Source organism: Anastrepha obliqua, chromosome 3 (genome assembly GCF_027943255.1).
Source record: "Anastrepha obliqua isolate idAnaObli1 chromosome 3, idAnaObli1_1.0, whole genome shotgun sequence".
Lineage (NCBI taxonomy): Eukaryota > Metazoa > Arthropoda > Insecta > Diptera > Tephritidae > Anastrepha > Anastrepha obliqua.
The window spans coordinates 119,712,161-119,729,281 of NC_072894.1; the positions used below are offsets into that span (position 1 = coordinate 119,712,161).

Below are 17,121 nucleotides of genomic sequence, written 5' to 3' on the forward strand. Positions count from 1 at the left end.
AATGAATGAATGAATGAAATGAAGCAACAGGTATACCACAATACTGTCAATCGATTTCGTTTTAATTTATTTCTCGCAAGTGTTAGTATCAATTTAGTTTATTTTTTCTCATAAACTATTAACATTCTGTACAACTTAAAGTAATTGTATATATGTAAAAATATATACTTATGCAAATAAAATATAAACTTAATCATCGGAATTTTGGTAATGCTTTCGTCGGAATGACGCTAATTTCAAACGTTGCATTTGCAATGCTTGCTCCAGCTCTAAAACTTTTACATGTATTTCCATTTCCATAGTCTTTGCCTGTGACGATGTTAATTTAGTGAAATCTACTTCTTGGAGCTGTTCTAAGGATTGATTGCAATCCTTAACGGTGGCAACCACCTGTCCTGTCGCTTGTGACACATCACGTGATGCTTTCGTTAAGTCGATCAACTTTTGGCTCTCTTTCGGCGCCTTCACTTTACTCGCGATCACCAATTGAGCTGTACAGGCGGCAATTTCTTGCGCGGCTACGATTATTTCAAAGTTTTGTGCCGATTCAGATATGATAGCTTTGTTAGCGGCTTCCACGAGAAGATTGGCACCTTTGGCTACACTTTTAGCAGCAGATATCAAACCCTCCGTCCATTGACTATTACGTTTGTAGAATTCCTTAATCGAAGTAGTTCCTAAATGAATGTATGTATGTATGCATATGATTTATAAAAGCTATTTCTTAATAAATGCGCATGCACACTCACCTCGTCCGGCCGACACGATTTCCGCTTGCAAAGCTTTAGCCTTTCGTATCAATAACTTAATACAGTGCATTAGGGATGTGCAAGCATCAAGAATTTTCTCATTCACTTCCAGTTTTATGCCGTCATCTTTGGAGCGCGCACTAGAGAGCAATTCTACGAATTTCACCGCAGCCTCTTCGATGGCTTTATCCATTTCGGCCAGCTCGTTCTCCACTAAATCTCCCAAATCGATATTCTTGCTATTCGCCTTGTTGAGTTCAGTCACAGATTCATTTAGCGCACTTAATTTTTGTTTAATTTCCGAAATGGAATGTTGGATTTTGGAAACATCTTCGTTAGTTTTAATTAGTTGGAATAGAGATAGCAGTGGATCTTTTACGCCATTGATCTGATTATGAATGTCTGTAAGAGAGAGTAAACAATAATTGAAAAAATGTGCACTTAACTGCATTTGTTGAAAATAAATGTCCGTTTGCCGTACACACCCTCGCCTTTTCCTATATCGGTGGTTGTGTTATATATTAACAGGCACTGTTCATGTAGTGTTGTAAAAACGCAGCCCAGAAGTATTGTCTTTTGCGTGACAACGTCTATAAATAATTTATCTGAGACAAACTGTCCATATGCGTTATGGGTTTGTTGTATTAACTCTTCCATTTCACTTATTAATTTTATTGTCTTGTCGAAATTCGGTTGATTCACTTCGTTTACTTTTGCTTCGGTTACAAATTCCATGGTTTTCAAAACACTTTGATACAAGGAAGTTATTTTATTTTCATAACTTTCTTCGCTTTTACGTTTAGCCTCGACTTCCAAATTGGTCGCTAAGTTGGCTTCGTTCAGTTTCGCCTCTAAATTCTGTATTTGCTCACGGAATTCCTGCATTTTTTCAATGTTGGTACGCTGAACATTTTCCAGATCTGCCACGAGCACTTTATTGTCCTAAAGCAACATAAATGCACTTGTATGAATTTAGAATAAGAAATTTGTATAAAAAAGGAATACTAAAATTCTCTACATATATTAAGATAAAAACACACTAAGTGGTATTTTTTTAAATTGAATTGAAACTAAAGTGGATAAAAAAAACGATTTTATTGGGGTATCTTTGGGGTAGATTCGATAGTGATGAGTAAAAGCATTATTTATTTTTAATTCTAAATACTACGAAAAAAAGTAAACTTTTTAAAATCCGCTAGATTGACATGATAGATATATAACAGAAATAAAACCTTGGTTTGAGCGTCATTTGGAGTTAATTCAATAGTACCTCCTGAGGTCAAAATTTTTTATTCCTTTTAATTCCCCAACCTACTTTGAATTTTGAGGTAAATTCTTATAATCGCAAATTCTCAGTTTTTATGACTTCGCCACAAACTGGAGGAAGAACTCGGCCAAACATCCAAGAAAGCATGTAGGTGCAAATTGTTTTCAAATTCACATACCTTGTATACAATTTTTTTTTACCATCTTCGAGTGTAGCCAATATTCCCTAAATTTTCACATTGAAAAACTGGTTGACGGGCATTTTGCTACTCTCCTTGGAATTCAGTTTTATCCCATTCAGAAAGATGATATTTTCAAAAACACTAAAACAAGGCGAATCTATACAAGGCATTGTTCCATCAGCTGATTGGTGCCTGATTGCCGAAGTGAGAGCATTTGTATTTTTTTCCCTCTTCTGCGTTCAGGTATGTATAGCAGAGAAATTTTACAATAACCTAAATGGTTGTTTTTGTAAAATCGACATCACCTTGTATGAATTCGCCTTGCACTAAAGCATAATTTTGTTGAACAAATTTCTGCTAAGTTTCGAAGCTTTGATGAAGTCTTATATAAAATTTATTCTTGACCAAGTTTTTTTTTTTAATCCTTTCTGAAATCTCTCAACGGATATTTTATTTGATCACTATTCCATTCTACTCAACCACTTAATGCATTTCTTGACGCATGGCTCTTTGTTGCTTTGTTATCCTTCTAGTTTTGATTGAAGCAAATTATGAATAAATTATAAATAATACAAACTCGGGGCGGGGTAGGATATTCCCAAAGAAATGTACATGAATAGGAGCTCAATTTGACATAGGAGCTCGTATATAAAAATGAAAAATTGGTTTGGGGATCGACATAGAGCACACTATTCGTGACGCAAGGTGTGATATGCTCGAAAAAGTTGTCACAAATCGGTGATATGGGAAAAAATCACCTAAATGCGGCCCTTTAGCGGACATATAGACCGAAATCATTTTCCAGAATTATCTTCATTAATATTATAAAACGAGTAAAAAAACTTTCACGTGGGGGCTTTGAAAAACCTCCATTATGTACAGTATTCGAATTACCGAAAACAACAATGAAATAGAAAAGCTACGGAATTTCAAATTACCACTCTGACTACCGATATGATTAGTATTTCTTGCTTCTGTGTTAAAAATCCAAAACATTATATACGCACCTTTAAATTTAATTCCATCGTATGCAAATTTAACTCCAGCTCTTTGATTTTTTCCACTTTCTGCAATATCTCTTCCGCATGAAAAGTTCGCAGTTCATTTATATTGTCATTTTTACTGTCCAAGTTTCTTTGCAATTCATCCACCCTGACAGAGTGTTCCTCTTGTTTTTTGGTTAATGCGGTATTCAATGTATTGAGCTGCTCTTCAAGTTTTACAACTTTGGATTCACTTTCAATCAATGCTGCCGATTCTGCCGATTGTAGCTGCATTGCTTTGGTAGTTAATTCGGAAATTTCGCTATTTTTCTTAGCGCTAAAGCTTTGGTATTCTTTTCTCAACTCTTCATGGTCGTGCTCCAGCTTCTGATAATCTCGAGACATGTTTTCAATTTGAGTAGCTAATGCAAGTTTTTCAGCGCTGATTACTTCATTACTTGCAAGTTCACCTTTGATTTCGCTAATTTGGGACTTGAGCCTTTCCACTTCGAACTGCAGTTCTCCGTTCGTTTGTTTTTCTCGATTTAAATTTTTAGTAGATTCGCCATGCTGTTGAATATTGAAAAGAACTTTATTTAAATAATAATATATATACTAAATAATGCATTTGAAAAACTATGGGCACTGCGAAAAATAAAAGAAGTGTTTATACCTCGAAAAGGAATAAATTTGAAATATCTCTTGAAATAAAATAAGAATATAATCTTGTCCTTCCTATTGTATATCGCAGAAGCTTGAAAAATTACAAGACCTGAAGAGAAAGATCCTGAGGTTTGACAGTTGGTGGTGAAAGAGGAAGGATGCGTTGGAGAAACCGGTTAGAGTCAGGTTGATATTAGTTTGCGCAAACAAATGAGAGGCTCTTTTTTCCAAGCCGACCAAAATTTCATGAGTCAGGTCGTTAAAGAATACGGTATTGCAAAATCTTATTACAGATGTTTAATAGAAGTTAACAATTTTTTTCACCATTAAATGGATGCCGGCTGCCATAGCCGAATTAAATACTGATTTATAGTGTATAATAGTTTTCCTCATATAATTTTTTATTTTTTCTGAATTGGAGCTTCAATATTTTTCGTTAATGTTCACCATAAATGTTAGGGGAATGTTGCTGAAATGGTAGTTCTTAACCGGCTATGAATTTGGGTCATTCCGGTTGCTTAAAATCGACTGTCGTGGATAAGATTCTAGATCCTACCACTAGTAATTTTGTGTGTGATGCTTTCCATTTCAATTCAACCGGGCTGCTCGGGTCATGTTCTTCGATTTCGATGTAACTTAAATATGTTGCTCTCTGGTCAAAATAATGAGACACGTATTTTTTTGTTCGCCCGAAAAAAATTTTTTTCAAGAGTTATCGGCAATTTTGTTTTTTGCCTCAAACTCGATTTTTTTTAATTATATAAGAAAAAAATTTTCTGAAATGCCCATAACTTAGTCAAAAATGAACCGATTTTAATAATTCTGGGTTCAAAATGATCGTAATTACTTACACAAGCGACTTCATGTAGAAACAATTGCAAAAAAGTAGTTGAAAATTTTTTATTTAGTAAAAAAGAAAAAAAATTTAAATTTTTTCAAAATTCAATATTTCAAAAAGGGCATTTTTTTTTTTTTATAACTTTTTCCAAATCAAAAAAACATCTCAAACTTTAATTGAGCTGCATGCCTAGTAGCTAAAATGCGTTGTTTTTGAGTAATGAATTTTTAAGTAAACACCCTGTTTCGCACTTTTTGTTTTTTGCAAAATAAAAAATTTTCAACTACTTTTTTGCAATTGTTTCTACATGAAGTCGCTTGTGTAAGTAATTACGATCATTTTGAACCCAAAATTATTAAAATCGGTTCATTTTTGACTAAGTTATGGGCATTTCAAAAAATTTTTTTCTTATATAATTAAAAAAAATCGAGTTTGAGGCAAAAAACAAAATTGCCGATAACTCTTGAAAAAAATTTTTTTCGGGCGAACAAAAAAGTACGTGTCTCATTATTTTGACCAGAGAGCAACATATTTGAGTTACATCGAAATCGAAGAACATGTCCCGAATAGCCCTTTTGAATTGAAATGGAAATAATCTATATAAGAAAATTTTTTTTAATTGCCCATAACTTAGTCAAAAATGAACCGATTTTAATAATTTTGGGTTCAAAATGATCGTAATTACTTACACAAGCGACTTCATGTAGAAACAATTGCAAAAAAGTAGTTGAAAATTTTTTATTTTGCAAAAAACAAAAAGTGCGAAACAGGGTGTTTACTTAAAAATTCATTACTCAAAAACAACGCATTTTAGCTACTAGGCATGCAGCTCAATTAAAGTTTGAGATGTTTTTTTGATTTGGAAAAAGTTATAAAAAAAAAAAATGCCCTTTTTGAAATATTGAATTTTGAAAAAATTTAAATTTTTTTTCTTTTTTACTAAATAAAAAATTTTCAACTACTTTTTTGCAATTGTTTCTACATGAAGTCGCTTGTGTAAGTAATTACGATCATTTTGAACCCAGAATTATTAAAATCGGTTCATTTTTGACTAAGTTATGGGCATTTAAAAAAAATTGTTTCTTATATAATTAAAAAAAATCGAGTTTGAGCCGAAAAACAAAATTGCCGATAACTCTTGAAAAAAAATTTTTTTCGGGCGAACAAAAAAATACGTGTCTCATTATTTTGACCAGAGAGCAACATATTTAAGTTACATCGAAATCGAAGAACATGACCCGAGCAGCCCGGTTGAATTGAAATGGAAAGCATCGTGTGTATTTATCCATGGCTTAAAGGTGACTAATGGAATGCTTTGACGTATGAAAGTCATGAGTCGATCGCAGTGGACGAAGCTACAGACTTATCAAAACATTGCCATTAAGACTGCGACAGGATGCCTTCTAATGTCCGCACTTCAACATCTACACGACGAGGCCCATATTCTCCCTGTAAACTGCTCAGCAAACAGTTCCTGTTAGGGTGTTACCGCAGGTCCGATCCATGCAGACACCTGCTTAAGCCTGAGCCCCCTCCCAGGCACGTCAGGAGGCACCGCATCAATTACGCGGACGAGATCCAGGACAAAACAGACCAACAATTACTGAATCGGACAGTGTACAGACAGACAATTAACGACATTCATCGGGAGACTTTTACCACTTTCATAAGCTCCCGACCCCCGAAAGCCGTCATCGGAGTCCAACCACCACCCATAGCAGATGAAGAGCTCCAACTTACCCGAGAGTCCCGCGTAACCTTGGCACAATTCCGTTCTGGACACTATAGCAGGTCAAACACCTACTCATCCAGAATCGACCCCGACATACTAAACATATGTCCGGCATGTGAAGGCACTCCGCACGATACTAACCACCTTTTCACATGCCTGGACCCAACCTGTCGAAACAGCAAGTTTCCTGGGCCTATCGTTAGATGAGCTAGACGAAGACGACCGGTGATTTACACTACACTGACAGCGAAAAGTTACTTATATAGTACAATAAATGTAATACAATAAATGTTAATGGCGAAATACAATAAATGTTAATGGCGCCAGAGATTCCTACCTCTCTAAATTATTATTGAGGCAGCATAAAATATTTGCCATATATTTTTTGGGAATGCTGCTTGAGTAACAATCTCAATCTCAGGCAATGGTAAGTATCTGAACTTTTTTCTGTCTGCCGAGTGCATAATCTAAATACCTATTACTCATTAGATTTAAAGCAAAAAATGAAAAATTTAAATACATATGCATATGTACTATATATTTGTGTCTTACCTGTCTCAATAAACTAATGTGCTCATCTCTTATTTGGGTGTACATTGCTTTCAGCTTGTTAAACTTTTCCTCTGATGTTTTAGCCTTTTGTTCCTCTTCTGTCGCTTTCTCTGTAATAAAGATGACCGTTATAATAAGGAAATATATAGTGTAATATAACGATTTTGTGAATTTTTGTAAAATTTTCTCAATACAGGGTCCACCAAGTTCAAGTTCAAGTACTTTTTTAGCAGTGTTGGCAGCTAACACAGCTGGATGGCATCTCGTTTGACAGATGTTAACTAGAAAACCTACAATTTACTAAAATTATTTAAACGGGTATGTAAACAAGCAAAAGTGCAGTATCTGAATAACGAAAAATTCACGGCCATATGTCAAGAAGGATGGAACGCATAATCAATTCAAAACTGAAGATGCTTACCGTCAATGAATTGCAATATGTTAAGAACGTTTTTGTGTCAATTGCTTACATGGTTAGATATTAGCGATTTCCGACATATAATATGATTTAACAAAATGCTGAAGAATAGTTTGACGATATTTTGCAGCGATTTGACCTCCAAGGACGTCTCATTTAATGCCTGCACTGATTTCTGTGAAATGATTGAAACTTTCCTAAATAATATCGAAATTTTCGAATCGCCATCTAAAAGGTCTCTTCGAAAGTAATGATATTTTATTAATAAATTTTGGGCGCTCTACAATGGTCAAAAACAGATAAAGAGTTTCCATTCAACATATGTGTCTAATTAACAAAATAATAAATAATAAAAAAATAGTACCATAAAAACAAAAAATAATAAATAAAATTAAAATCGACCTTGAAAGACCCTGTATAAATCCTTGAAGTTGTTGTAATTTTACTTTAATACATTGTAATTTGCACAACTTACGCATTAGAATAGGTGTTTCGACCAATTTCTGTTCCAAACTGTCTTTCAGGGCCTGCATATTTGTACACATTTCCTTTGAATGGGTCAATTCGCTTGTCAAACTCACAATGTCATTACGCAACCTCTTTAATTCACGTTCGTAATTTCGTTCCATCATTTCATAATTCTGTTTACACGTTATCAACTCAGTTTGAACATCTTGCAATGCATATTCATAATCTCTAATAGTATTTTGTAGAGCTGCATTATCAACTATATCAGATGCAGTAGCGGTTGGTGTGCTCACTGACTCCTGTGAGACGCTTGTATCCACCAAATTTTCCATAGCCGGTTCCGGATCAGGCTGCACGTACATTACTGGTGGCACGTAACTGCCGAAATCTACTTTCGATGTGAAATTTGGTGCAGATTCTGGTAGATGTGGAACTTGTATTAAATCTGAGAAATACTGCAGTGGTCGAACATTGTCGTAGAAGGTTTTGATTTTAAAAAACAACTCGCGAAAACGATCACGATGACCAGTTAGAATATCATTTGGCAGTTTATCATGCAACTTGAACATAACACGTACGCATAAATCGTATAAGGGATTCGAGTCCTGAATAAGTGTGATTAACGGGGCTAGTCGACACTGGCCCTGCGGCGTCATGGAAGACATGCGATATGCATTGATGGATGCAAATACCCGCGATTGCACTTCCAGAATATCATCCAAGTAGTCGAAAATTTCAACGCACAGCTGAAAACTACAAAAGGAAAGATATTTAAATTATATAGCTTAAAATCGATTTAAGAAATGCTATGAATCATGTGTTGGAGAAAACTATTTGCTTAGTTTCAGTGAACATATAAGTATATGTGTACTCGCACTTATTCTTACTAAGGTATTTTTTTCTATTGCTCTAATGTTGATAGAACGGCCAATACTGAACAACTGAATATTGTATTGCATTTGGAGCGGACAGTGTCGGCTTAAATCTAGGATAACACAAAGCAGGGCAATAGCCACGCTACACTTAAACAATAGTCAGCCTCGTGAGTGCATCAAAGCTACACCATGGCCATAGCCATTAGTTAGAAATAATAGTGTTTTTCTACTTCGGAATCCAAACCTTATAAGAGTATCTGGAAAATAAAACCCCTAGTTTCCATTGGCCTGGCATTGCCCTATTACCATAGGCAACCACTCGTCAATTTTAAACGAGTACCGGCAAGTTTTAAGAGGTCGTTTTAACGATAATCGGTTCTAAAGTACTGCAATGACTCAATGATATTCGGCCAAGGACTATCACTTCAGCAACGTTTCCCAAAATTGTATGGAAAATATTTTATTATGTTATAACAACATCAACAGATTTAAGAGGCTGTAAATGTTCAAATTGCTTAGTGCCAGTTAGCCAGCGTTTAATTTCCTTGGCCTAATTGGCATACGTAAAAATTTGATTTGTTTACTGGGATGGATGAACTATGAGGAAAAAAAATGACCTGAGAGAGAGAATTTACGGATAGCAATCCGAAAGATGAATTTAATACGTTTCCACGACAGTTGGTTCTACGTTACCGAAACGACCCCGATTTATATCCGCCCAAGTACTGTCACTCCAGCAGCGTTCCCCGTATGTAAGTATGGGTAATGTTTATGCTGATACAACAACAACAACAACAAGAAATTTAATAAGTTGAGTAATCAAATTGGAATTGGCTTTTTTTCTATTATAGAACTTCTACAGCAACAGTAAATAATTTTTAAGGTCTTTTTGACTATGTTAGTTATTCTTACTAATATTACTTGAGGTAATGATTCAATTTAAAATAACTAGCAGGGGCCTATTTCGTAGCCAACCACTCACCAGGCAAATATTCACCATAGTGGCCATTCGTCTACGTGAGTGATTATAAGTTTGTACATAATAAACAACTCTTAGTCTAGTTTTGCATAGTATTTACAGCCCTGCATAATCTCGTTTGAGTTTCGTTAGTTTAATACTTACTAAATGTTGATGTCATCACTAGCGGCCTTTTCGATTTCCTTAAAATCTATCAAGAGCGAACCGGGAAACAATATATTCTTCTCATGGAATTCTAATTTGGTCACAATTAGTTTACTATAGGCTTGTATGCAATTACCCACTCCGTCTTGTAAATGCCCCCATAATTTGCCCATTTCTAAGATCATTTTTTTATGGGTTTGTGAATCTTTGATAGTGCTTGCATGTCCCTCTCGCAGTACCTTGTGTAGTAAGTGACAAAATTTCCACGCAGTAAAGCGATTCTCCATTAGTGGTTGACGTGTGAAAATCATCCAAAGAGATTTCGCTTCTTTAACACGATGTGTTGTTATAATAATAAAACGCGCATGTTTCATTTTGAGCGGAGCCTCCATGGGATTTAATGCTTTGTTAACACTTACAGACTTAAGACAAATATAAAATTTACATATTAATAGGCAGGAAGTGAATCAAAATTTCTATTTATTTACCATGTTGTACATTTCTTTGTCGTAGGTCGGAGCCATTTTCTGTTGTTGCAGTTTTCCCCTATTTTGCGAAAATGTATTATAATTTAGAACAATGAAGCGGGATATGCACCAGATGTATTTGGAAAGACTTCTTTTTACAGTATATATTAAATATATATACAAACTTGCCACACCTTTAGGGCACTATTGCAATTATCGTATGAAAATGTGGACAAGAACTGAGGTAAATTTTCGAAACGAAAAATACACGACGGACACTAGTTCATACAAAGCATTGATAGGTTTTTTATCTTATCTTCCAATACCATTCTTCAACACAACGAACGTATATTGGTCAAATAATCCCCCAACAGTTTCGTAGTCACCAACTCATATCTTTTTGGGTTAAAATATTTATTATAAGATTGACTACCAATATAAACAATTTGAAATCGAAGTTTGAGTCATATATGCACAAACAAAACATCTGGAAACCAATGTTGCCGGTTGATTGCATTTCAAGTTTTGCAATGATTTCACTAATGCTGACCTTCGGCTATGCAGTGTTTGCTGGCATACTACAGATACATTCAAATTGTTGTTGGTGTAGAAGCATACACATTATGTGTTCAGCCGATTGACGTATAAGCAAATAAACAAAAAAATAAATGACTGGAGAATGTTGCTGGAGCGACAGTTTGTGGCTGAATATAACCATGAGTCGGTCCGATAATGTAGACCCGACTGTTGTGGGAATTGTATATAAACTCTCATACACATTGGTCGCGTTATTATTACTATTTTTTTATTTATAAATTTTATTTTTTATGTACTTACTCGTATATATAATATTTTAGTATGTAAATACACACAATGTATTTTTTTTTTTGTTTGTTTATACATGAATGTTTACCAATTTTATTTTAGTAATTATAGTATATTTGTCCCTATAAGTTATGTAACAAATGAAAATAAGGTATATGTATAAATATTTAGTTTTGTTTCATAGCGAATATATGTGATTATATTCCGTATCTGAATGATGAGTGCGCGAGTACCATTCGGTAGACCCCAGGTTCAAATTTTAGAAAAGTTTTTTTCTAAAGTGTTCGCCTCTTGGTAGGCAACGCAAACCAGCAAGAGTGTTTTTGCTATGAAAAAACTTCTTATAAAAACCGTCTGCCGTTCGGGGTCGGCAGAAATCTGTAGGTTCTACATGTGTGAAAGCATCAAGCCTTCCAACGTAAATTTGTGGAGGAGCTTGGGCAAATGTCTAAAGAGAATGTACGCTTCAAATATATGTACATATATATATACATGAAATTTATGCTAAGGGAAAGTAATCGACGATTATAGTAGGGTTATTGCCGTGCTAATGTTGTGCAATGCGTAAGTTTTGTCTATTTGGCTTTTAAGCTTTCGAAAATAGTGATTGGCAGCCCTATGTCTTAGTTAAAATTTAAGGAAGAGTAATCAAAACAAAACTGATAATATAGATTAATATGTTGCTATCCCTAACGCGTTTAATCATATTTTATTCATTTTTCACTATTAATATACGTTTCAAAATATTTGGATCCCATTGTTCCTTTGCTGAAGAAGTGAAATTTGAGAGTAAAATTTTAGAAAATGAGTATATCGTGCAATACCAACACTATTATTTTCCGGCTGCAAGGCGAAAGTTCCTGTATGCTGCCTTCAACCGCTCAAATGTATGTAATGTGTTCGTTATTATTTTTTACTTATTAATTTATCTAAATTATAGATTTCTAAATGGAACATAGTTGAACGACAAAATGCTGCGTCCCGTTATCCAAGTGATTTTGATTTGATCCAATTAGATGAGACAAACTATACGCATACTGATTTATCACAACTCGAATTGCATCCAATTATCAAGCAAATAACGCCACAGCGTAGTGTCGAAAGAATTCTAAATTTTAATGGCACTCATGAGCGCTTGGGCCGACGTCTTTCGCGTTCATTGCCTTCCCAAGTCACCACCATGTTAAAGGCTAATGTGTTGTGGGATATGGGTATTACAGGTGCAGGCGTGAAGATAGCCGTTTTCGATACAGGTTTGGCAAAGTCCCACCCTCACTTTCGTCGCGTAAAGGAGCGCACCAACTGGACGAATGAGAAGTCTTTAGACGACGGCGTTAGTCACGGCACATTCGTGGCAGGAGTTATTGCATCAGCTAAAGAATGTTTAGGGTTGGCACCGGATGTAGAGCTTCATATATACAGAGTTTTTACAAATTCACAGGTTATTTACACTGTCTATGATTTTAAAACTGTTTAATTCATTAAAAACTTTCACTTGCCGTTGCAGGTTTCATATACATCTTGGTTCTTGGACGCTTTCAACTATGCTATCTTTAAAAAAATAAAATTTCTAAATTTGAGCATAGGCGGACCAGATTTCTTGGATCATCCATTTGTAGACAAGGTGCTCGAACTATCCGCAAATAAAGTTATCATGATCTCGGCAATTGGAAACGATGGGCCGCTCTATGGTACTCTTAACAACCCGGGCGATCAGAGTGATGTTATAGGTGTTGGGGGAATTAATTTCGAACATAAAGTGGCAAAATTTAGTTCTAGAGGCATGACCACTTGGGAACTTCCTTGGGGTTATGGTAGACTGAAACCGGACGTAGTAACGTTCGGTAGTCAGGTTGAGGGTAGTAATGTTCGTGGCGGTTGTCGATCGCTTTCTGGTACTTCGGTGGCGTCCCCTGTGGTGGCCGGCGCTGTAGCTTTAATAGCAAGTGGCGCACTCTCAAAAATGAATCTCATTAATCCTTCATCCATGAAACAGATATTGATCGAAGGAGCTGAACGTCTACCCGATAACAACATGTTTGAGCAGGGGCATGGGAAGCTTGATATATTGAAGAGCATGCAATTGCTGTTAACATATAAGCCGAGAATAACGCTCAGTCCTGAATATTTGGATTTCACAGAGAGCTACATGTGGCCATATAGCTCACAGCCGATTTTCTATGGCAGTATGCCGGTCATCGTAAATGTGACGATATTGAACGGCATTGCCGTGACGGGAGTGATTAAATACGAGCCAGTATGGCAGCCACACACAGATAGATACGGAGATGTTTTAAATGTTGCAGTTTCCTATTCGCCGAGTTTATGGCCCTGGTCAGGCTGGATGTCGGTTCATATAGGTATGGCACAAATAATAATTATACAACTCATTTAAAATGTAATCGTAATGTTATATTATTGTTATGTAGTTTTTGTATTATAAACACATTGAAATGTGTAAGCCAAATTAAACTCTTTGGAGTTTATAAAAACGGGTAGTTCCGGAAGCGTAGAATCAACGATTAAACATTTATAAGAACTAAGTAATTTATTTACTTAAGGGGTAACACCACTGTAGAAATTTCAAAAAATTGATTTTTTTTATAAGCTTAAAAAATTCTTTGAACCTTTTAAAATACAGAACAAAAAGTTTTATACGTTACCGAAGTCTATTTCATAAATATTTTAAGCTTTTAACCAAGCGTTAGTGACTGCTACCTAACGATTTCTCCAAATTTCCAAACTTTAAACGCGTTTTTCTCAAAACACGTTTTCTGAAATTGGCACGCAGCATAACTCAAACAATTTTAAATATTTTTAGTCAGGTTTTTCACTACGTCTGTATAATAACCTTCTTAAGAGAAGAGCGTAGGGGATTTTCGATAGATTAATTTAAACGATTGTTATAATTATTTAAGTGCCGTTTTTTAGTCCAAAATAGAGTTTTTCCGTTCAAATGCTTGCTAATTCCACAAAAATAAATATTTTTTAAATCCCCTACGTGTTTCTCTAGCTATTCTTATCTAGATTAAGAAAAAAAATGTTTCTTTGTTCCAGATTAAAATTTGCACCCTCTGTGCTGCGTGCCGCGGAGCTCCTTCAAGAGAAACCACATTACAAAAATGTCTCCAATGCCGCCATTTTGTAAAATTTTTCGATCAAACTTTGTAGTTTTGTATTTTAGTATATAAGTAATAACTTCCCGAATCAGAGTGATTGTTTCTCCTTTCCTTCTATACAAAAAAATTCTTTAAAAATCGTGTTTATTTTACGCGTGTACAGTGGTGTTACCCCTTAATCCAATGATACTTTACAGTTAAATTTTTTTTAAACATTCTTTTTCTATGATCTTTTTAGCTGTAAACGAAAATGGTCGTGCTTTTAAAGGCGTCGCTGAAGGTCACATAAGCCTAGAAATCGAATGCTTACAAGAGCAACAAGAAGGAATAGTTGTGACCAAAATAAATTTTCCTCTGAAAGTAACTGTTATACCAAAACCTCCCAGGAACAAACGAATTCTTTGGGATCAATATCACAGCTTGAAATATCCTCCGGGTTATATACCGCGGGACAACCTGAAAATAAAATCGGATCCTCTCGATTGGCGGGCCGATCATCTCCATACAAACTTTCGAGACTTATATACGCATTTGCGTAATGCTGGCTACTACATAGACATCTTACGTATGCCGTACACCTGTTTCAATGCTTCTGAGTACGGGACGCTTCTTGTCGTCGATCCAGAAGAAGAATTTTTTGATGCTGAAATAAAAAAGGTCGAGAATGATGTGTATAACGAGGGTCTTAGCGTTGTAGTGTTTGCTGATTGGTATAATACTACAGTAATGAAAAAAATAAAATTTTTCGATGAAAATACCCGGCAATGGTGGATACCAGACACAGGTGGCGCCAATATACCAGCACTGAATGAGTTTTTACAGCCGTATGGTATTGCTTTCAGTGATTTCATTGCAGAAGGGTTTTTTACAATGGGCGATCACTCAATGTACATTGCCAGCGGTACAACTTTAGCGAAAATACCACGCGGAACTGACGATATCGTCATAGGTGCAGAGCTACATGATCATGGATTTGAGGTAAGATTTTTGTATTTCTGTTGATTTGGTCCTCCATTTCATACTCTTTACATAGATTCTAGAAAATCCCAACATTGCTGATGTTAAAAAAATATTTAAGCCAATTCTTGGACTGTTTCAAACAAAAAGCGAATTACGTAAACAATATTTAGCTGAAAATGCCCAAAAACCTTCCAGCTATGAAGAGAATAATGTTGAGCAACCAAATATCGAAACGGAAATATCAGCGGAGAGAAATCCAATAATCAACAAACGCATATTACTCGATATAAACGTTGACGAAAACAATAACAACAACGACCACACACTTAATAATATCCCTGAAAAGAATATTAAAAATTTGAAACAAATTTTGCAAACGATGCCAATAATAAGCACAAGTACGAGTGGACGCGTTGCAGTTTTCAGCGACTCAAATTGTTTAGACTCTATACACCTGGAAAAGGCGTGTTTTTGGCTATTGGACGCTATCTTGGAATACACCATGAATTCATATAAATCGGAATTACTACAAAAATTAAATCGCCTTTCCGAATTTTATCCCAACTCTGAGAATAGTTTACCTCTTCGATTATATAGCAGCAATTTACATTTGCACTCTAAGGTGATTGATTCAAATAACAAATTTCATAAAAAGGAGACTGAAAAATGTGAAACTCTCCACTGGCTGAAGCCGCTAGGTGTTAGTTCAGCTGAACTAAAATTAACTACGAATCGATTAAAGCATATCGATTTGAATTTACTAAAAGCTAATACAGGTAGATATAATTTTTTATTTAAGGACTCTTATAATTTGTATTTATTTACTGACACTAACCTTAAATTTTATTTTTATAGATCACAAAGTTGCGGAATTATTAAACTCACATGTTGAAGCCAAATCGAATGCCTTGCCATTGGACGACGACGATGAAAGAACTATTAAAATTTCTTTAATTTTTATTATGCTCTTAACAAGTATAGTGCTTATATTCTTCATAAAATGCTTTAGAAGAAAGAGAGGTGCATAGAGTGTTAGCATAAATTTTCATGATCAAAAAAATTTTTATATGATACTAATTTAAGCAATAAAATAAATTAAACTAAAAACAAAATTAAACTAAAAACAAACATTTTTTTTTTTCAAGAGTGATGGCAAATAGGTAAACAATATAAAGTATGCTGAGAAGTGGGCGGCAATATTGAACCCCTTTCGTATGTTGGTGAGATATTAGAAAAATCAGTCTTACTCTGCATTGTTTGTGCAATATTCAGGTAACGCATACTCAGGTTTTGTTACCCAATGATTTAGAATAAAAAGGGTTGTTAAAACAACTAATTTAACGTACCGACCTACGTACTAGGTTGTTCAATAAGTTTTGCGGTTCGATAAGAAAACACACAAGTAATCCACAAACTTCACACAAAGTCCTTTCGCATCCCCAAAAACTGATGCTAATACCTTCTTGACCGATTTCTAGACCCGAACTCGTTTCGAAGCCGAAGAACCTGGCTTACACCACTATTTCTCCTATTGCGTTAATTTAGGATCATGGTGACACACACAAGTCACATCCATAGTGAGTCATCCTTTCAAAAATTCTCTTAATGTTGTTGAGAGAGTCGCATTCGAATATGTTTTTGTTCCATTGTTAGCGAATGCGGCACCCTTTATGCACACAGCTTTCTGAGACCCAATACTTCAGTCAAACTATTGCTTCCACTGCCCAATTGGATGCCTAAGGCTTTTTCTAAACCTCTTTCAGTTACTCGACGATTTTCTAATACGATATCCTGTATTTTTTCTACGATTTCTGGTGTTGCTGCTGTTTTTGGACGTCCTTGACGTGGCTCGTTTTCATAGCTTGTACGTTCACGTTTAAATTCAACAAAACATCTGTCAA

At 35.2% G+C, this 17,121-nt stretch overlaps 2 protein-coding genes across 3 annotated transcripts; one reads left to right on the forward strand and one right to left on the reverse strand.

The window, feature by feature from the left end:
- Window positions 1-82: 82 nt before the first annotated feature.
- LOC129240226 (huntingtin-interacting protein 1) lies at window positions 83-10,799 on the reverse strand. Of its 2 annotated transcripts, none has more exons than XM_054875888.1 (9): window positions 10,750-10,799; window positions 10,338-10,395; window positions 9,850-10,271; window positions 7,859-8,604; window positions 6,966-7,075; window positions 3,205-3,750; window positions 1,235-1,691; window positions 750-1,151; window positions 83-677 (listed from the first exon to the last, which is right to left on the reverse strand). In XM_054875888.1, the coding sequence occupies exons 1-9, from the start codon at window positions 10,782-10,784 to the stop codon at window positions 190-192; spliced, it is 3,264 nt and encodes a 1,087-aa protein (XP_054731863.1). In that variant the 5' UTR covers window positions 10,785-10,799; the 3' UTR covers window positions 83-189. The 2 variants fall into 2 exon arrangements, with proteins under 2 accessions (XP_054731863.1, XP_054731864.1); XM_054875889.1 differs by having other exon boundaries at window positions 10,511-10,794.
- A 1,019-nt stretch (window positions 10,800-11,818) lies between these two features.
- Window positions 11,819-16,320, forward strand: LOC129241826 (membrane-bound transcription factor site-1 protease). The gene is made up of 6 exons (XM_054878349.1): window positions 11,819-12,028; window positions 12,082-12,582; window positions 12,649-13,501; window positions 14,499-15,238; window positions 15,294-15,996; window positions 16,076-16,320. Exons 1-6 carry the CDS (start codon window positions 11,819-11,821, stop codon window positions 16,246-16,248), a joined length of 3,180 nt encoding a protein of 1,059 aa, XP_054734324.1. The 3' UTR covers window positions 16,249-16,320.
- The last annotated feature ends 801 nt before the right edge of the window (window positions 16,321-17,121 follow it).